General features: G+C 41.3%; 1 protein-coding gene across 2 annotated transcripts; it reads left to right on the top strand.

Moving 5' to 3' along the window:
* Positions 1–351: 351 nt before the first annotated feature.
* Ggh (gamma-glutamyl hydrolase) lies at positions 352–21,373 on the top strand. Of its 2 annotated transcripts, XM_052716362.1 has the most exons (10): positions 423–537; positions 2,968–3,016; positions 3,938–4,052; positions 6,863–6,913; positions 8,997–9,081; positions 10,360–10,498; positions 13,838–13,944; positions 14,041–14,131; positions 19,037–19,174; positions 21,001–21,373. In XM_052716362.1, exons 3-10 carry the CDS (start codon positions 3,946–3,948, stop codon positions 21,120–21,122), a joined length of 840 nt encoding a protein of 279 aa, XP_052572322.1. In that variant the 5' UTR covers positions 423–537; positions 2,968–3,016; positions 3,938–3,945; the 3' UTR covers positions 21,123–21,373. The 2 variants fall into 2 exon arrangements, with proteins under 2 accessions (XP_052572321.1, XP_052572322.1); XM_052716361.1 differs by lacking the exon at positions 2,968–3,016 and having other exon boundaries at positions 352–537.
* Positions 21,374–21,611: the final 238 nt, after the last annotated feature.

Below are 21,611 nucleotides of genomic sequence, written 5' to 3'. Positions count from 1 at the left end.
GGTCCTGGACTGGCCGCCTCGGTTCAGTGTGGGTGACCTCTGCCGGGAGACATAATAGTTCACGGGGAGACCTCACAGCACGCGGAGGCCAGCGGGGGTGCGCCCGCCGCGTCTCCCCCGTCTCAGCGGAGGCTGCCGGGCTCGTGCCCCTCGCGGGGCCGCGGGTCGCGGGTCGCGCGCAGGGCGATGGGGCGGCGCCGAGCACGCTCCCTGAGCCGCCCGCCCCCGCCCCGCGGCCGCCGCACGCGCGCGCCCGGCCTGCATTTCCCATAGGCCCGAGCGCGCGGCGCGGCCGTGCGCGCCCCCGAGGCCCAAGCACCGCCCAGGCCGCGGGGCCGCGCCCCCGTTCGGCCCCCCGCCCCCGCCCGCGCGTGCGCGCCGCGCCGCAGAGCCTTTGAAAGGCGGCCTGAGGCGCGGGCCCGGGGGCGATGGCGAGCCTGGGTCGCCTGCTGTGCGTGCTGGGTCTGCTGCTGTGCGGGCCCGCGAGCCCCGGATTATCCAGACCCCAGAAGCGCGGCCCCAAGAAGCCCATCATCGGTAAGGGGGCCCGGGACCACGGCTAGGATGTCCTCAGCAGGGTGGGCACCGGTGTCGAGGAGAGGCAGCCCGCGAAGCTCTCACGGCTTCCGAGGTGTGCGGGGCCCCGGCGCCCGCGGCACGCTTCTCAGCAAAGGGACTTTGTACTGATTCCTTCTACAAGTGTCAGCGTCCACGGGGTCCGGACGAGCGCAGCTCCACGCCGCCACCCGGCACCCACCCGAGGGAGCCTGAGACGGTCCTGTAATCGTTAGGAACCACGGCTCAGGCACACCCAGGCTTTGAGGCTTCCAAGCGGAGGGAAAGAATTTCAGGGAAAGCGAGGTGTGAAGCCGAGCTGGGAAGAGAGGCCCTCAGTTTAAGAATGAAGCACGCGGGAGAGCGTGGTGTGGCTTCTCCCAGAAGACTCCACTTCTGATGACTTGGTGGTGCTTGTTCAAGAGGTCTCCACAGGACCTCAGTCTCCATTCCTGTTCTCCTCTTCTATGATGCTGATAAGGATGCGGAGATGCTTTGAATAGGATAGACCCAGGAAGGACGAGGGTTGAGCAAGGGGTTACAATGTGTCTTACGGCAAAGGAAGTTTCGAATGAAACGCCTAGAAAATTAAAGGTTTACTGCACAGAAGGAAGAAAGGCCTTTAAAAAAAATGTGAATTTACTCTTGAGTGTTAGCTGGTGGGAGGATTCAACAAGACTCCACCTTGAGGAATACTTTTCCTGCCCCGTGTCCCCACCATTTTCCCCGCCTGTCCTGACCCAGAAATTCTGCACATGGTTAAATTTACTCAGATTTCTTTGATTGAGGACATATATGAAGATACAATACCATTAGATATAAAAGTGGGATAGGTAAGAAATTAAAATGTGTCTTGGACTTTGTCATTTTTAAGTGACAAGAGTGGCTCTGAGGATCTGAACGTCAGTTCTATTTCAAATAAAGCATGTCATAGTTTCCAGCATATTTGTGTTTCAAACAGGGCAAAGTTGGTTTGCATTTATGTCTGACATTTGAAAAGCTACCAAGGAGAAATCAGCCTGGAGTTAAAATCTGACAAAAGAAGTTTATGGGTAGACACATGTAGGGTTATGCCATTGTGTTATAGTTGAGCACTAAACAAACTAGAAAATTGTTTTATATATCGGGGTGACCCAGTTTTCAAATGGGTTTCTTAGCAATATTTGGAACCCTTCTTTCATAGCTACTTCTGGTGATGGTTAGATTCTTCAAGTTGAATCATGTAACGTATGTAGTGAATTTCATTTGTGGGTTTAGGGGAAAGAAAAAAAAAGAAAAGATGACAGAAGATTCATTTTTGTTTTGTAGAATTGAGGCAACTCTCAGTAGAATAAGTTTTTGGTTAACTTGATCAATTGCATTTTTCTTTTATAGTTATCATTATTTTGTGTGGGTAGTTATTTTTCTTTTATATTTATAGTTATTAGATACATGTTCATGCTTGTCACATGCACCTATGGAGGTCAAAGGACAACTTGAGGAGTCAGTTCTCTCCTTTCTTCATGTGGGTCCTGGGGACTGAACTCAGGTCCTCTGACTTAGCAGCAAGTGCCTGTACCTACTGCTAAGCCATCCTGAAGCCCCCTCTACCCAATCAATTAAGATAATGTAGTTGACTGAGCACATAGTCTGTGTAAGTTATGACTTTTTGAGGCACAAAGGATTCAAAGACAAGAAAGCCACAGAAGTTGTGAGATACCCCAAAGTGCATATGATGTTTGGGGCACATGTTGAGAGGCAGGGCACACAGTCTGAGCTCTTTGCCTAAGAATGGGAAAGATGAATGGGTTGGGGTGTGATGGTAGAATGAATTTACTGTGGAGGCACTTCAGTTCCCACGGTTCTGCATGCTGCCCTTGTGGCCCTTCTCCTGCTTTACTTCACTCTTTTCTTCCCAGAGTACTCTTGTACTCTTCTTTTCTTAGCCAAATTTCGTTTTCCACTGTGAAGACCATGTAATGGGGAGGAGAGAAACATTCTTGCTAGATACATTTTGACATTTTATATTCAGTAGTGATTCATGTCAACTATTGTAAGAAGCTGAGAATACAGATGTGATGAATGTAAATGGTGGTGTTGTGTCCCACTGAGGCAAATCAGATAAAGTGATATACTGACTCACAGATAGTCAATGAGCAGATATGATATTTTGTTGTTGTTTACCTTTTGGAGGCCAAGGATTAACCCAAGACATTGTCCATGTTAAGCATATGCTGTCGTGCTTTGATGTATGTTGGATGTCAGTAGTGTGCTAGACTTGGGTTTCATTGGTAAGAGGAAATCAGAGAGATGAGAAGGACAGACCATGAAGTCTAGGAACCTCTGAGGTATGTAATGAAATGATAGTCCCTACTGGCCTGCATTTCTCTGCCCCATTAACTGTTGCCTTCTTGCTTTCTCTCACGTTTCCAGTCTGATGGACTTCTTGCAGAGTGACCGGCTGGCTCATGACCTTGGCATGGTACTGTTCTTTTGCCCTGAATTGTTCTTCTTCCAGATGGGTGTATGGTTCATGGCAACACCTCACTGATGCCTTGGACTAAGTGTTACATTATACCTTCCCAGGAAGGACTTGCTGCACTTCTCTGAAATCCTGTTCTACCTTTTCAGGGAGGACCTGCCACCCTGTTTAAGAGACACTGTAAATGGGACACCGTTTCTTTGACTTCCTTCTTAACACAAGCACCAGCCTTCATAATTGGATCTAAAAATAAATCTCTGTATTGTTTGTCTTACCTGTTCCCTCTCCCACCCACTACCATTAAAGCAGGGTGGAGACCTTTCTTTCTTTCTTTTTTTATTGTATCTTTCTTTTTTTAATTCCTGTGTCCTAAGCACCTAGTTCAGTGCCTGGCATGCAGTGTGATTAAACAATATTGAATGGATGAGGGAATGGTGATGTAGTCAGCCTTATTCCTGTGGAAAACTGAAGTTCAAGGGTTCGTTAAGAAAAGATGAAGACTTTCTAATAGTCATGGGTTTGGCGAATGCTGGTTACTTAGATTATGATAGTAGTAGAGAGATGAAGACGAAAGGTATTTCTACTCTGGCTTTGCTGACAAGTATAGAACTGCGTCTTTGTGGGGGAAGGGGTGGCACAGTATAGATTTAGTAAGTTGTCTATGGATAGTCTAAGGTTGTGTGAAGAAAGTTGGGGCTATTATAAATTTACTCTGGGAGCTACTTAAACATTCCTGGTGTGATAAAAAACTTCGATCATCCTTCTCCACTGCTTTCCCAATGACTATGGGTAGATTTGCAGGAGTTGCAGGTCTCTGAGCTGAGAAACCAAAATAGTGACATTTATACCCTGCCACGATTCAGTTTTGAGTAAGAAATAAATGAAACTGCTTAAAATTAATACTTCTTTTTTTGAATTTAGGAATATTAATGCAAAAATGCCGTACGAAGGAAATGAAAAACTTGGGAAAATACTACATTGCTTCATCCTATGTGAAGTATATAGAGTCTGCAGGTGCAAGAGTTGTACCCATAAGGTATGCTTCTGTGATGGTCATCATAGATTAAAGATTGGTCTTTTATTTTGATAAGTAATGCTTTCTTTCCTATAATTGCATCATTAAATGTAAGGATGTTGCATTTTGTAGATGAATTTCTAAACAGTCTTATTAAATAAGAAACACAGAGCCAAATACAGGGGTGAAAGCCGTAGAGATCAGAGTGATCGCCACCAGCCAACCATAGCTCGCCACGCCGCCATAGCTTCCCAGGAGAGCTGAACCAGCTTCTTCCTGTCTAACCTGTGCCTTTATCACTCTGCTCTTCTGCCTTCTCATTGGCTCTTAGCCCAGCCACCTCACTTCCTCATCACTGCCTGTCTATACAGACCTCCAGGTCTCTATGGTTGGTACTGGGATTAAAGGCGTTCGTCACCACACTTGGCTGTGTCCTTGAACACACAGAGACTCTGCCTGCCATGTGATCAGATTAAGGGCGTGGGCTACCACCGCCTGACTTCTGTTTATGGCTGGCTATGACCTCTGATCTCCAGGCAAACTTAATTTATTAACATACAAATAAAATATCACCACAGCATCTGATTTCAGCCATAAACTTATTGCCTATAGTCTCCCTCTAAGTTGTTTATGAAGCTCTATGTGTCTGTAATGTCACTGGAAGTATGCTATATGTCTGTTAGCGTATAGAAAGACATGATAGCTTTCTTCACCCCAGAAAAGACGTTCCTTACAGACACCATAAAAATCGTAATAGAATCTCCAGTTTAGCCAGCCTCAGAAAGCCTAGTACTAGTGTGAGGGAACACTTAAGGAATGAAGGACATTTTTTAGAAGATGGCTGTCTTAGTGTTGCTGTGGTGTAAATGATAGGTATTCTAGTTTTAAAGGTGTTATTTGGGGTTGGAGACAAGCCTCAGTGGTTAAGCGCACTTGATGTTCTTCCAGAGGATCAAAGTTTGCCTCCTTGCACCCATGTAGGGCAGCTCACAACCACTCGCAACTTTAGCTCTATGGGATCCAACACACATGTAGTGGACATTCACACACACACACACACACACACACACACACACACACACACACAACTTAAATAATAATAATAATAAAAGTACCTTTATAAAGGTGCTACGTTTATTTTATGATAATGTGACTCAGTAAAAATAATATGATTGATCTCATACTTTCAGTTTGAAGGGACTGAGTTCATCACACATTGTCACTTGAAGAGGTAATAAGCAAAAATCTTGTAAGCACTTATGTTGTTGGCTAAAATTAGTGCATGAGAGTCTCACGGAATTCTCATCTATTAGGAAATTTTTTGCACAAAACACAGCCATTACAACCTATTTTGCAAATAATTACAATAAAAAGTTATAATCTATATAATATTATTAGTAGTCAAAATATTTGCATTTTATTTATGATTTAGAGCAGTGATTCTCAACCTTCCTAATTCTACAACCCTTTAATATAGTTCCTCATGTTGTGGTGACCCCAACCATAATTTTTTTTTGTTGTTGCTACTTCATAACTGTAATTTTGCTACTGTTATAAATCCTAATGTAAATATTTTCGGAGATAGAGGTTTGCCAAAGGGCCATGACCCACAGGTTAAGAACCTCTGATTTAAGGTTTTATAAAAATAATAGTCTTTATATTGAGTTTCATAAGGATTGTCTTGTTTCACCTTTCGCAGTTGATTAACTGTCCATACCCTTAAGGTTAGTGTTTAATTTGTTAGTGCTGAATCTAAGCTCATGTGAAATCATATACTCAAGTTTTAGAGCTGAGGAAGAGACCCCTGAGAGTCTCCAGCACAGTGTCTCAAAGTTTTGATTATGGAAGTTTTAAAATGCAAGCTACGGAAGAGGCTAGTGCAAATGTGGGAGAGACATTGCAGAGCCATCACAGTGGGCAGCCCAGTTCAGAGGCTGCTGGAGAATGCTGGGTGTGAAATGAAAGGGGAGTGCCGCTGAGCAGCGGTTGTGAGGTTGTGAGTTGATCGATAGGTATGTGTCCTTAAAAAATCAGTCAAAATGATGACTTATCAAATACAAGGGTGCAGAGAAAGAAATAGGTGCCAGTTTGAAAACCTGGGGAGTATTGAAACCAGATGACTTGTGGAGTATTAGCATTTGACAAGATACTGAAAACCTGCTTGGCAGCATGTAGGCTAAATTCCAGCTCTGGTATCAAAGTTCATTTTGAGACTTACTGCTTTAAATTGGAATTGTGTGATCCTGTAGTAACTATCATCTATGGCATGGGAATTCTCCGTGTAAAATGAATGTTCATTAGCCCAGTCTTCTGTAGCCTCTGTGCAGATCACTGCCACTGCTGTGAGTTCATGGGTTACACAGAAGCCCGTGATGTTCTCCGGAAGAGCAGCAAGAACTTTGAACTGTTGAGCCCTTTCTCTATCCTCATAAAGCTTTTACAATTTTTGTCCTTATATAAAATGGCTGGATATTTTTAGGTTTCTTGGCTAACAGATACTACTAGTGTTCAGTGTTTGATATATTAGCATCTACTTTAAAATATTTCATTAAATCCCAGAAAAACAAATTTTCCTTTCTGATTAGCTAACCAGGGTATAATTTTGAGATTTTCATAGCTTGACAAGAATACCTCTAATGTAGAGATGCGATGTTGTTTGATAGTTAGGCAAAGATGTTGTAGTGTTTGCCCTGTATGTTCAAGTCCTCGGGTTCAATCCACAGTACCTCAAAAAACTTAATTTTCATTTATTAAAAATTAAGGTGATGACTTCTTTTTCCTCAGGCTTCAGAAATTGATTTTATTTGTGAAACTGTTTTTATTATTTTCAGGCTTGATCTTACACATATAGAATATGCAGAACTTTTCAAATCTCTCAATGGGTAAGTTGGCACGATATTGTATCAAGTCTTACTACAGTGTGTCAGTGAGCACATATCACAGCTTTGCGAAATGTACATATAAATATTGTATGTTTCTACAGAGCTCTCTTAAAGCTTTCTGTTCATTTCCCAAGTGCTCTTGTTGAAATGTTTTGAAGGGAGATGTAAAGCTCCAGTAAAGAGTGAGAGGCAGCACAAGGCCTGTACTGTAATTCCAGTTCCTCGGGAGGCTGCGGGAAGAGAGCAGAAAGTTCACCAGTCTGAGAAAGAAAAAGAAAAGAGAGTGGAGAGTGCAGCTCAGTGGGTAGAGCACTCGCCTGGTCTGCGCAAGGCTCTAGGCCTTGTCCTGGTACTGAGTAGGGAGCAAGTAGGACATACGTAATTGTTACATAACAGGCCCATTTGTTTTAACGCAACCTTTGTTTAAATGCTTAAATATCTTGAAATGTCAAAGCCCTATGTCTGAGGTTGCTGATTATCTTTTAGAAGTAATTTGAATAGTACTTAGAAAAAAATTTCTTCTCTGCTTCACCATAAAATGTGTGAATAGTTAGCCCCCAGAACAGGATTTGAAATCAAATGAAAATTACCCTTTATTGCTCTCAGCTTAAGGAAGTTCACTGACCTCCTCCCAAAGACTGGCACTTTCTCAACAGCACAGGCGCTGAACGCTGGGCACTGGATTGGTGAAAATTAAGGGTTGTAATTTACTGTTTCTGAATGGAAACAGGGGGAAAGAAAGTACAATAATGTAAGTTCAAAAAATACTTTCCCTGAGGTACCGTGGAGTGGACCCCACACTGTTTTGTGGGCAAACACCTATCGGACAAAGTGCGGAGCCTGTCCTAAGGGAGACTGTCATCTGGGGGTATTGGTCCAGTTTTACTGGGTAAAAGGACTGCAAGGTTCCATAGATCAGACTTGGTCGGAGGTGGCTTTTAGAATACTGAGTTCGTGGGGAGTGGTCTCTTTTCTGCTATGGCTTTGTGGCAGCTGTTTTAGCAGACTGGTGTTTAAACTTTTTCCATTATACTGTGAGTCTCCTAACAGTGGAGATTAGCCTTGTCATAGGCTGATAACTGAACCTGATTCACAAAGGAAGAACAATGTATTTCTTAAATGAAAAAATAGCCTCTGGCTGGTAAGATGGCTCAAGATATGCTTGTCACACAAGCCTGGTGAACTGAGTTCTGTCCCCACATGTGGAAAGAGAACATGTGTGCCTGTTCTCACACACCTCTCTCTCTCTCACACACACACACATACACACACACACAAATTAAAAAATAAAATAGTCTCAAGCATAATATTTCAAACTCATACTTAAATATTTTTAGAATTTTAATTTGTTTAGCCCAACTTTTGTTGGCCAGAAAAGTCAGGCCACTTTTGTATAGCCTTGGTTATTCAAGGATATATTGAAAATTACTTTTTTTTTAGTATATTGGTCATTTCAAGATGTGTTAAAGAATGCAAACATTAATGTTAATCTAAAGACCTGGTATAAAAACATGGTAAATTTTTTTCTATACTTTATCAGTTTGGATAGAAAGAAAGAGAATCTAACATTTATGAGTCTTCCAAGACAGCTTCTAGAATGATAATTGTGTGGAATTTCAGGATTTCCTAATATGTGTTTATTTCTTAAGAAATATCAGGACTGTGTAAAAGCAGATTCTTGTAGATATTTAATTCTATTCCAAGTATGTGTTATGATTATTATGTGCTTTGTAGTTTCATTATCAATTGGGAGTTAAAATAGGTGTGTATTTATAATTGGCTTTGCTGATCGCCTTGATTCAAAGCCAGCCACACCTGTGCTTTTGTCTCTTCTTTGTCACACTCTTTGGTCCCCCCCCTTTTTTTTTGTTCAGATTATGCTTTCTTCAATGAGAATATGTGCAAAGTTGTTAATCACAATAGTTTCTGAATGGCTAAGATTATGAATAATATATATGTAGTATATTATATGTGTAGTATATTATATATGCATACATACATACTAAGGAAATTTTTCTTTAAATGAAGCATGTTTATTTGCTCGGTGAATGGAGGAAAATACATCTTAATTGATTTGTTTCAGAGTCCTATTTCCTGGAGGAAGTGCTGACATAATGCATTCAGATTACTTCCACGTTGCCAAAATGTTTTACAGCAAGGCCATAGAGGTAAATATCTGCTATTACTTATCACTCCAAATGGGTTGTCTGTTTCCATAAGGATGGTTATCTTTCATAAAGTGTATAGTATTGCTTCCTTCACAGTTATTTTAGCCTTATTCCCCTTAGTAGTCAGACACCTGCTCTCCAGGAATCAAGTGTCTGTTTCCACCTGTTAGTTTGGCCTCCTGTAATTTGGGAACTCATGTGTAAACCACACTTTGTAGCTAGCAGAGCTAGTCCCTCCCTCTGACCTCTTCTGTTATGTACTGGGTATCATGCCTCTGCTAATAACTCTCCTCTTCTCAGTGATTCCGTCCACCTTCCTCCTTCTTCACAGCCCTCTGCTCTTGCTAGAGAGGTTCTATTCTGAGCTAAGTACGAGAGAAAGACAAGAGCTACAGAACAAGGGGAGTTTAAAAAATAGTTTGCCAAGTTGATGGTGACAAACTGCAGTAGAGTTGATGGGTCTCTTATGTAAGTTTCAGGTACTAGCTTCCAAAATTTTTAGCTTTAGGGTTGGGGAGGCCATATATTTGCTAAGTTCAGCAATATATTTTAAAGATTGTGTCTAGCAATAATAAATATGTCAAGTGAGACACAAAGGCTGCTAATAAATGGTTATCAAGAGACGAAAGATAGCTCAAGGTAATTCAGGCTGTCAATCTGTGGCATGCTGTCTCCTCATAGGCACAAGATCTAGTCAGTTGGTCAGTCTCGACTCTTCAGGACAGATGTGGCTTCATCAGAGAACTTGAGCTCACATGCCTGTGTGTTTACCATGCAGAGCCCCTGGCTACTATGCCATGCCTCACCTCGAGTCTGCACTTCTGTTACAGCTTCTTAGATCCCCTTTTCTCCCTTGAAATAGCGTCAGCAACTTTTCATTTATCATCTCTGGCACTCAGATCTTGCCAGCCTCTCTTAAACATTTTCCTCAATAACAACTTTTTTGAGATACTTGCTTAATAACTTTTACTAGCTAGACTAAATAACTCATGACCTTTTATACTCTTTGGGTGAAGACATAATGTGCCCACAATTCACTCCCCTTTTCCATCCTGCCTCAGAATATTTTTGAAGACAGATTAAGTGGTAGCCTACTTATGAATCTCAGAGAATTCTGCAAAAATCTGTGTTGCAGTTCTAACAAGTAATATGTGTGTATTGCTTGTTATACACACATGCATATATATGCACACACACACACATATATATACATATATATATGTATATATAAAGTTTGAATCAACATAGTTTTCTCTTTCTCTTTCATTCTCCCAAAAGAGTTATGATGGTGGAGACTATTTTCCTGTGTGGGGAACATGCCTTGGATTTGAGCAGCTCGTCTTCCTGGTTAGCGGACAGAACTTATTAACACCTACAGACACTTACTCAGTGCCATTGCCTTTGAACTTTACTACAGGTAAGAATAAATACCAAATCTTCTCAAAATATTTCTCAACAGCATTAGTAAACACCGAATATCAAGTCAGAAATGTTTATTGTCTTTGAATATTTGAAGACCAAAACTATGAGTTCACTCTTTGGTACTCATTTGTGAGGATGACAAGAAAGTTTGTATTTTCATAATGCATTGTTTCTAGTGGTCTCAGGATCATGTGATTAAGAATTCAGAAACCATCAGTTTCTCTTAGCCTCATATCTTTTCACTGAAAAAGTTTCTACCTCTGTAAATTCTGAGAATTAATCAAGATGATGATTTCCAGTTTGTATGTGTAGTGCTTTAAATACAGATCTTATAAATATCAGACATTATTGCTATCATGACAGCATTTTCTCTTTGTCTGCACATGTTGTTTTTGTCTTGAATGTATTGTCTTACACTTTTATTCCGGCACTAAACACTTAGAATTAATAAGACTTCCCAAATGGCTTGGTGCCCAACAAAACCATTGTGTTTGTGTGCTACTGAAAGACAAATTACCAGGCTACACACACTCTCTTGCTAGCTGCTGCAATTTCACAGAGCTCAAGAAAGTACTTGTATTTGCTTAACATATTGGAACTTCCATGAGCTTCAGTTTCTAGAGTTTCAGAATTTTTATTGACATTTCCTTTCAAAGCATAGTTGAATCATTGTTCATCTGGCTGAATTCAGTTTCACAAGCCTTTTCCATTTCCAGAATTTGAGCTGCTTGAAAGCGCTCTAGTTACATGATCAGCCCCATTCTGAAGTAATGTAAGGGTTAACAATGAATCATCTCATTAGCATAATATGCTTCTATCACTCAGGAAATTTCAGTAGTTTAAGAAACTCTTAGTTAGAAATCTAAAACAAATTCCATACAAATTCTGGATCATTATGATTAAGTGCTACAACTATAGATATTCTCATTAAGGATTTTGGAAGGGAAGAATAATGGTCATTCATAGAATTCATGGAATGTCATATACATTCAAAAGTCTTATTTTCATTATTTCAATCACTGCAAGAAGGTTATGGGAAGTATATGTTTTAGGTTGGACTTTTGGGGTTGCAATATAACAAAAGCCCAGTTTACACAAGAAAGCAGTTATTCAAAGTGCTTGGGTTCTCAAAGGAAGCCTTTAGCAAGAGTGTGAGGCCTGACTCAGCCCAGACCTTGAGCACTTCAGGTTTGTTTTCATTCCTCTGTTGGTTTTCTGGTCTGTGTTCCTGACTACAGTCTCCTGTGCCTCTTCCATTCCCTGAGGATGGGCTACTTCAAAGTCCTCTCTCTAGTCATGTGACCAGCCCCATTCTGGGGTGATCCACAGAGAAACAATGCTTCCTTTGTCTGTTTCTAGAGTAGATCTTTTCTTTGGCTTGGTTGATGCTCTTTTCTCCTCAGTTGGTCTACTTAGTCTTACTTTGGTTGATTAAATTCATTCTTGGTCAGTTTTATACATGAATGCAATGTATGTTTCTCTTACCCACACTCTTTCATCTCCCTCTTCTTCCACTTCCCCATTAACTGCCCTGCTCCCTACACATGCCCTTCCCTCATTTCTGTCTTTCTGATTTTTGTCTTGTGACTCACTGATTTTAACCAGGTCTCTCTCTGATCATGGGTTTCAAAAGATATTTCACATCCCTTCTGTCTTCAGACTTTTACATCTTCTTCCTCCTCCTTCTACCATGTTCCTTAAGCTTTAGAGAAAGTGGTATGAATGTCCTGTTTAAGGCTGAGCATTCAAGCATCACTTATTCTTATCATTTGGACGAGTCATGAGTCTACATTCATTGCACAGAGAAACTTCATTAACTAAAGGTGGGACTAGCATGTCTACAGATATAAACATAAATATCTGGAATGCAGTTTGTCACCATGTCAATTTAGCTGAACAACAGTAGTGAGTTCCCCGTTAGGCCCCCTGACTTTCCCAACAGCCAACCACAGGTACTTCTGTGGAAACACTGTGTTTTGCTTGCCATTTACTCAACTTGATTATGTCTTATTAATGACTGCTGTTTGACCATAGGTAAGTGACTTAGTAGATTTTATTTTTTTCATGTATAAGTCATTTCTCTGCATGGGTTTTATAGGCCCAGGCATATATTCTCTCCTATGAAGAGAGCCTCAAATCTAATCTGAGAGCAGTTGCTTTACTCCCGGAACAATCATGCCACTTATTGCACCAAGGAGCATATCTTGCTTTTCAGGCTGGCATTGTAGTTTATAGGGTTTGCAGCTCAATGAGACCATGGCTGCCTTTTCTCCCTCAGCAACTTGCATGACACTTCTTGGCACCATGCAAGCTGCCCAGTAGGGAGGAAGCTTCCACCCCAGTTCCAGCTTGACTTCTTCCTATCTTGTATCCAAGAGGTGTGGTATCCTCAGCATTGGGGTCTTATCATCTAGTTCTGGTGGGCATCCAAGAGGAATGGCAAGAGCTTACGTGATTTTAGGAGTCTCTGTGGCCTCCCTGGCCAGCGGTTCACAAGGCTGTGTCCCACACCTGCCACTGGGATTTGTAGGAGCAGCATGGCCTAGTCATACAGAATATCTCTTCTTCTTCTTTTTTTTAAAAAATGTATCTACTTTAAAAGATTTATTTTTATTCCTCTGTGTGTGTGTGTGTATGTGTGTGTGTGTGTGTGTATGTGTGTGTGTGTGTGTGTGTGTGTGTGTGTATGTGTGTGTGTCTGTGTGTGTGTACCAGAAGAAGGAGTAGGTTCTCCTGGAGCTGGAGTTATAAGTGCTTGTGTGTGAGCTGCTGTACATGGATGCTGGGACTTGAGCTTGAGTCCTCTGCAAGAGCAGCAAGTGCTCTTTACTGTGAGCCATCTCTCTAACCCCGTGACTTAAAAGTTTTAATTGGTTTACAAAATAGTAGGTTCCCTTGTGGCCTTTCATTTTCAATAATCTGCCTTCCTTGCCCTCTCTTTTTAAGTATTATATACCTTTGAAAATACATTGGAAATGCTAGGTCTTTTTCTGGGAACACAAACATACATATTTGGAAATCATTCTTATTTTTCAGAGGTTTCTGAGGAGCCAGCGTTAAGATTCCCTGCCCTTCCATGTCTAGCCCCTTTGTAGTTATTTGTATTAAAAACTTTAAAAAGTGGTAGTTACATCTGGAGCATATCATCTTTCTCTCCATGTTAGACGTGCCTTGGCCTGACTCAGGCACTTCTGGGGAAATGTTGGGCTTTGCTCACCATTTCCTCGTCTTAATTATGTCTTAATAATGGCTGCTGTTTGGCTGCAGGTAAGTGACTTAGTGGGTGTTATTTTTTATGTGTTTAAGTCATTTCTCTGTGCTTAAATTATTTTAGATGCGTTACAGAGCAGAATGTTCCGGAATTTTCCTGCTGAGTTATTGGTGTCACTAGCGTTAGAGCCTCTGACTGCAAATTTTCACAAGTGGAGCCTCTCTGTGAAGGTATCACATGATTACACAAGCAGTGTCTCCCCAGTGAGAAGAACACATTTACGATAGGTACAGAGTTGAGCCCTCTGTTTTATTCTTATATTTTAGAACTTTACAGAAAATTACAAGTTAAAGAAGTTTTTCAATATATTAACAACAAATACAGATGGTGAGATTGACTTCATTTCATCCGTTGAAGGTATGTACAGCTATGGAGCACCTAGACTTAATTTTCTCATTTTAATTTTATAGACCTCCTTTCTTGGGAGGGAAGTTATGTAACTTTAGAGCTCAAAGACAGAAGTAGGGTTATTTTTGAAGACAGAAGACCCATTCTGTGCACATTCCAAATCAGTTGAGGCTTACCTGGGTAGTTTCTGGAACTGTGGTGAGGATGAAGAACAGAGAGGACCAAGGAAGGGTGAGGATGAAGAGCTAGATGGAGAAAGTTGCTCTGTTTCTAGAGTCATCACAGGTTAAGCACCTTGACAAGCTTTTCAGACAAGTGGAAAGATGAGTTGATGGAGGAAAACATTTTTGAAATACATTAACCAGGTGGCAAGAAAATAAACGTATTAAAGCCTGAAATTCTGAGAGTATTACTGTTGGTCCAGATCAGAGACAAAGACTGTCTGTATGTGGAGAGGCCACCATGGAGCAGGACTGCAGGCTATACTTACCATGCGTGGCCAAGCTCAAAAGGCCCTTGGAATCCTGACCATGGACCTTCATGGAGAACTGCTTGCCTGAGCATGCTAAAGGCATAGAGTGAGGTGAGGTGAGTGAGCCTTAAGCACTCACAGTGACAGGCTGGTTTAGTGTTGCCTACATTATACTAGCTGGGAATGTGGACAGAGGGCAGCTTGAAATGTTTACTTTATAGGTGTCTTCTGATAGCACACATGTACATGGCAGAAACAAATCAAAATACTTGTCTTGGAAAGGGCAAGGATCATCCATTCCATGCTTCAGGAAATTTCTCCAGATGAAGTTTGTTGGAATATGAATGGTTCATGCCCCAGATCACTAACACACAGGGAAGCAGAGTACCATGAGTGTGAATTTGGAGAAACCACAGATAGCCAGCCTTGCACAAACTTCAGCTGTTAAAAACTACGACATTCAGTAGAATACCTTAAGTTTTAAAGAAATAAGGAACATTTGAAAATATATGGCTGGCTGCAGTGGCACACGCCTTTAATCCTAGCACTTGGGAGGCAAAGACCAGCCTAGTCTGCAGATCAAGTTCTAAGACAACCAGGGCTATGCAGAGAAACCCTGTCTTGGGATGGGGGAAAAAAAACACAGCGTAAAAGAAATTTGAAAATAATAAATTCAGTTATTAAAAATGAAAGAAGTTCAAATGAAATCTCAAAAGAGGTTAATCCTAAAACACACAAAGAGAATGAACTAGCACAGAAGGGAGATCTAGAGGAAACCTTTAGGATCCATCTTAGATGGCTGTGAAATGTGGTGGCACAGCGGTGGAAATCTGCCAGTGGCCGGCCGGAGGTAAGGCATTCCAACAACAGACCGGGTGCTGGGAACAAAGGAGGAAGACGGGCAGAGACTACTTGTTTTAATGTTAAAGAAGATGTTCAGGTGGCTAAAAGACCTTAGTGGAGAGGTGAGTTACCGAAAGGCTTTGGAGAAATGAAGGAGAAAGTGTCTATGATCTTGTGTGAGGGAAGAAGTTTTTAGGACAAGAAGAAACGTAAGCTACACATGAAAAGACAGGGAAATTCAACTGAATTAAACAGTTATATACGAAGAGAGAGGAGAGAAAAAATATATTTATAATGCATATAGCTGCCAAAGAGTCTGTTTATCTTATAAGAAATAAACTCAGTAATAAAGAAATTAAGTAATAGCGTCTTATAAATAGCTAAAATCACTGAATAGGTGCCTTGGAGAATGAACTTCCGTGTGTTGTCTATACATAGTTGGGTGAGGGAAGTCCTCAATGTAATTACTAAGTAGTGGAATGCCAGCGGAAGCATAAGAAAGAAACCGCCTTACATCAGGACTGCAAAATTAAGAGTGCTGATAGCAAGTACCACCCAGGGTGCTGCACCGGGCATGCTCAGGTAGGTAGAGTACAGTGCGAGCAGCTGTAGCACTTGGACTTCTCTTGTAAAGCTGAACATTTTCCAGGCTTGTTACTCAGCAGTTCTCTTCCAGTATCTAAAAATGCCTTAACAGAGCTGGATGGCTGTAAACTTAGATGGGACTATCTAGGAGCAAAGGCCGATGGGATATTTGGAGGAGCTGGAAACAGGAAAGGGACCCAGAGAAAGAAGATGCTTTCTCTGCCTCTGTGTCAGGTAGACTGTGATTTAGTGAGGCTGGAGAGAGGAACCTGAGCAGACAGAGTCCTAGAGAGGAGTGAACCACGCTAAGGTGGGGGCAGGGGGTGTTACTTGGAGATTGGTCATACCACTGTGACTTCGTCTGTTTTATGTTGCTGTGACTGAATCTCAGACTGCATCATCTAACAAGAATAGAGGTTTATTAATCTCCACTATTCTGGAGGTTGGTGAGTCCTGGAACTAGTGCTAGCATCTGGTGAGGACCTCCGGCTACGCAGAGCATCACTGAGTGTCACATGGCAAAGCAGGAAGGGATGCTAGGTCAGTTTTCCTTCTTACAGAGTCACTGATGCTGTCTATCCTTCTCTGATTCTGATTCCTATAGGTCCCACTTCTATATACCATTAACAAGGTTTGGGAATTAACGTTCCAGCATCCAAATCTGGCGAATACTCCTAAACCACAAGCATACTGTCAAATCAAGAGGTGGGGAGAAACATCTATGCAGGAAATTCTGCAACATGTTGGCCAGCTCAGGGGGAAGTGAGCTTGTTATCTTCCCACATAGTTGCTAGTATCACCAGCCCCCAAACATCCTGCAGTAGAAACCTTGAATCCACATTGGCTTCTCTGCCTCATTATCTACTTGTAAAAATTTTAAACTGACTTCTGTTTTCCAGGTCTATCTTATTTGTGCTTTCTCCTCTCTACCCAGACCCCTCCTAACTGCCCATACAGTTATCTTCCCGCTAGGCATGGAATCTCACTGAGAAACCAATCTGATTGTGCTGCCTAAAACAAAACAAGACAAAACAAAACAAAAACCCTCAATGGCTCTTCACTATTGGAAGACAAGGTCTAGATTTACCTGACCATGTAATCCATCTCTCTGCTGCTTTCCCTGCAGACTGTGTCCCTTTGAGATTTGTGTAGTTCCTTGCTGCCCTCTACAGACAGAGCAGTGTTTTCCACCTCTCTGTTCTCCCATATTTTCCCATGTCATCAAAAGCTCCTCCTGTCCCTGTTGTCTTCTGATGAGCTTTCAACTACCTTGAGAGACTCAAGCTAGCTGTCTCAACTTTGAGAAGCCTTCTTCATATTCTCCTCTCCATGTCTTGGTAATCTGTATGTTTGCTTTGTGTTCCTTGGGAGCATTGCTTTTTGCTTGTATTTGTACAAGCTCCATCTTTCCCTCTAGACTAAGAGCCCATTGAGAACTGGAGTTTTGTCTTACTTTTCTGTCTCTGGGGCTTTGGGGAAAACAAGCGATGGGCGAATGACCATTTAAACAATAGTACAGGGTTGGGAATTAGAGGTTTGGGTTCCTTGGTTCTTCTGACGATGTCATCACACCAGGCTCATGTGAAAATTTCAGAGCCTGATGATTTTATGACAGCTGTGAGTTAGGAGCCATTGATGCTCTGCTACTTGCATATAATTTCATTTCACTCTTGACGATCTTATTCTAAATTAGTGATACAGGTTATAATTTGTACAGTTGCAAAGAAATGTCACTGGGCTTTCAGTAGCAGTTTTCTAAAGGGGAAGCCTTACTTGTTTCTGAACGTCAGCGTCTGTATGTCTGTGTGTGTCGGGTTATCAGTCCTCACTTAGGCACTTTTATCCTCAGCCTTGCCCTTGCCTGTGGGTCATCCCAGAATGGAGCAAGCCAGTGCAGCAGCATGAGAGGAAGAACAAGGCAGAGGGAGTGAGGGGCTCGGGTCTAGAGCTGCCTGCTGGCAGGCTTTGCTTCTTGTGGACTCCAGTAAGACTGGGGTGATGGGTTTACTGTCTCTCAGCCCACTGTGCAAGTGGGAGCGACTAGTGTCAGGTGTGAGAGGGGGCTACTCTTTCTCTGGATGGCTGTGTTCTCCAAGTGCTTGCTGGGAGCCGTCATGGTCTCCATTCTAAAGCGTTGATGGGAGAGGGGAGAGATTACTTTCTATTAAAATGAGGAAAGACACATGTGAGTAAAAGAGAAGACTTGTTAATTTTCAGAGACATATATCTTCCTAAAGAAACTGTGAAACTTTTAAAGCATGTAGGAAAAATGAGGAAGTAATACATGAAATTTTCTCAGTTCTAACCAGTCAACATGCAAATGGCCATTCTTTTATATGACTTTCTCCCCACACTGAACTATTTTTCAATCTAATCTAAGGATGTAAATAATTTTATTTAGCTAAGACTATTTATAGTATCTAAGAGTTCTAAAAATAATTGAATTATAATCACCAAGGGTACAAATGTTTTTAAACTATTAAAATTTATTTTAACAATCATTTTCCTAAAGTCACTAGTTATTCCATAGAATGATGGCGATGGCATGGTTTGTTTTTATTTTCTTAAGTCATTATGGGATTAGAAAATGTATGAAGAGGGGTAAGATATAGACCTAAAAATGTGTGTCACCATCTAAGTGTGCACTCAGGCCTGAAGATACAAGTCAGTGGTAGGATGTATACTTAGCATGGGTGTGACCCTTGGTTAGATGCACAGCCAAAAGAAACTGTTCACTTGGCTGTTGAGCTGGAATGATTCCTAGGCCAAACTGTTTTACTTTACTCTCATTTCCTGGAAACGCAACTCACATTCACATTCTAAGAGGATTCAAGTCAGTGAGATACACTGAGTACGAGCAGTCCTTTGTGTGAGAGAATATATACAATACTGACACTTTCTAATTCTGGTGAGTTGTAATATGTTTTATGTGGCATGTGCATGGCATGAAGCAATGTAGGAATGCCAGAGTAAACCACTTTTTTTGTGCTTACTGATGTGTGTTCTCCACACAGGATATAAGTATCCAATATATGGTGTCCAGTGGCATCCTGAGAAAGCACCGTATGAGTGGAATGACTTGACAGGCATTTCCCATGCACCAAACGCCGTGAAGACTGCATTTTACTTAGCAGAATTCTTTGTTTCTGAAGGTAATGTATATATGGTACAATCTCTTCACTCCATTAGGACTTTTGAGAGAGAGTGCATGCCCTTCTCTGGGCTCCTGTATATTTTTTATTCTATAACTGATAAATAAGGTCCATAGATTTAACTGGAAAATATTAAATAATATGAAAGCCTTGAAATTGAGATATTAGGTATTCAATAAAAGTCAGGGCAATTATTTCACAGAGTCATCCATGATCTTATGGAATGAATTCTTGAACAGTTGATTTAAAGGATGTGGAGTTCTTTCTTCTTTTTCCTTGAGTACTTTCAGTTTTGATTTTCAAGAACAATGGTGTACTTGTAACAATCTTTGGGCATTATATGTTATTTTTCCAAGACAATGATATAAATTGAATTATATCCTGTAACAGTCTGGGGCTTTATTGAATGTCTTTCTGTAGGCAGTGGAATATGGAGAAAAGTTACTAATACAGATTTGCATGCATTTTTATACTTGTGGTTAAATAGAGAATTTGGGTGTATGTATTTATATCTTAATTGAGTGATCTGGGTGAGAACAGTAGAGGCAGTATGCAAGGGGGAGAGCATCATTTAGGTGAGGAGTGACGAGTTGAGGACTTGATGAGCCGAGTACTCATCTTAGTCCCAGCTTGCCCCCTATGCTTTCTGTCTACCTTCTTGCCCATATTAGGAACCTAACCACCTCTATCTGGTTTATTTGTGTTTGAAATTATGTATAGTTGAATGGAGGAATTCATGAAAAAAATCCCAGTGAGTGTTAAACACAACAAAACCATTCCATACATAGTGTTGGTCCAATGGAGCATTTTCCCCTATGGGTGGGAGTGAATAGCCACAGTGGGTAGAACAGACTTTGCTGTAGCTTGTGGTGGTGGTAATTGGGTGTGTATCTGCCACCATTCTTTATAAAAATATCAGAGGACCTGTATTTACTTTGACATTATTCTCAAAGCTTAGTTCTCACCTGTAGCTAGAGTTTTCCTGCCTGGCCCACAGTCAGGACAAATCTCTCACCTGCCAGTCCCACAGCTACTCAGACCTGACCAAGTAAACACAGAGACTTATATTGGTTACAAACTGTATGGCCGTGGCAGGCTTCTTGCTAACTGTTCTTACAGCTTAAATTATTCCATTTCCATTAATCTATACCTTGCCACATGGCTCGTGGCTTACCGGCATCTTCACATGCTGTTTCTCATCATGGCGGCTGGCAGTGTCTCCCTGACTCAGCCTTCCACTTCCCAGCTTTATTCTCCTCCTTGTCCCGCCTACACTTCCTGCCTGGCCACTGACCAATCAGTGTTTTATTTATTGACTAATCAGCAACACATTTGCCATACAGAACATCCCACAGCACTCACCCATCTACAAACTTTTCCCTGGCCTCCTTTGTTGAATAATTTGACCTTGTTTCCTCTGCTGGCATTCACTTTAGTTTCTCCATGCCTTGAACTCGTGCCCTATCTTGGTGCAGGTGTCCCATAAAGACAGACCACCATTGAATTCTGCATGTCTGCTAAGTTATACTTCCCCAGTCATGGGTCTGTGTCCTGTCTCTACGTTCACCCCAGGCCTCTATCAAGTCTTGTGCACATTAAGCCTCGTAATGAACGTTGTACTGAATTGGGCGAGTAGCTGCTGTAACAGCACCTGTACTTACACTGGCACAGCTGTCTTGGGGAGGAGAAATGCTAAGGCGATTTTCTTCTTGCCCTTGCTTCCCCAACGAAGAATTCTGAACTGAAGAAAAACTATTATAAAGAAGTCTCTTGAAAATAGTGTCAACCAATCTTAAAAAAAAATGAACAATATTTTTCTCTTGCAGCTCGGAAAAACAATCATTACTTTGCGAGTAAACTTGAGGAGACAGCATCCTTGATTTATCAGGTTTATCCAGTTTTTACTGGAAATATTTCTTCATTTCAGCAATGTTACATGTTTAACTGAAAGTCTTCAATATGATAACAAAGCAACTTGGAGTAACTCTATGATTGAATTGCTAACTCACTGCTCATGACAATATGAGAAAGCCACACAGATTCTTTTTCTGTGCCTGGTTCTGATTCTTCACTTCGTACATGATTATTTTTATCAGATTTGATAACTTGACAATGAAAAAGATAAATTGTCATGGTGTTTTTCATGCAAAAGCTTTCTGGTGTCTGAAGATTAAAAAAATTAATTTTTTTGAAAATATACTTTTTGTGTGGTTTATTATTGATTCCCGGAGAAAAAAACCATCTCAAATCTACCCATCTTATTTTGGCTAAAGTCTTTTCAAGTTCTACCTCCAGGTCCCCATGACTTGGGTATCAGGTGTGTGTGTGTGTGTGTGTGTGTGTGTGTGTGTGTGTGTGTGTGTGTGTGTGTAGAAAGATAAAAAGATACGTTGATATTTTTATTTCTGCTTTGTTTTAGCCCATGGTTAGTATACTG

Source organism: Peromyscus californicus, unplaced genomic scaffold (assembly GCF_007827085.1).
Source record: "Peromyscus californicus insignis strain IS unplaced genomic scaffold, ASM782708v3 Scaffold_5__1_contigs__length_169319896, whole genome shotgun sequence".
NCBI classification, from domain to species: domain Eukaryota; kingdom Metazoa; phylum Chordata; class Mammalia; order Rodentia; family Cricetidae; genus Peromyscus; species Peromyscus californicus.
Note: the sequence above shows the minus strand (reverse complement) of the source record. Positions and strands in the feature narration are given on the sequence as shown.

Excerpts from the sequence above, each read along its gene's own strand:
- Ggh (XM_052716361.1), top strand. The coding sequence starts at position 429 with ATGGCGAGCCTGGGTCGCCTGCTGTGCGTGCTGGGTCTGCTGCTGTGC. Across the intron at positions 4,053-6,862 it reads GCAAGAGTTGTACCCATAAG|GCTTGATCTTACACATATAG; the intron begins GTATGCTTCTGT and ends TATTATTTTCAG. Across the intron at positions 9,082-10,359 it reads TTTACAGCAAGGCCATAGAG|AGTTATGATGGTGGAGACTA; the intron begins GTAAATATCTGC and ends TTCTCCCAAAAG.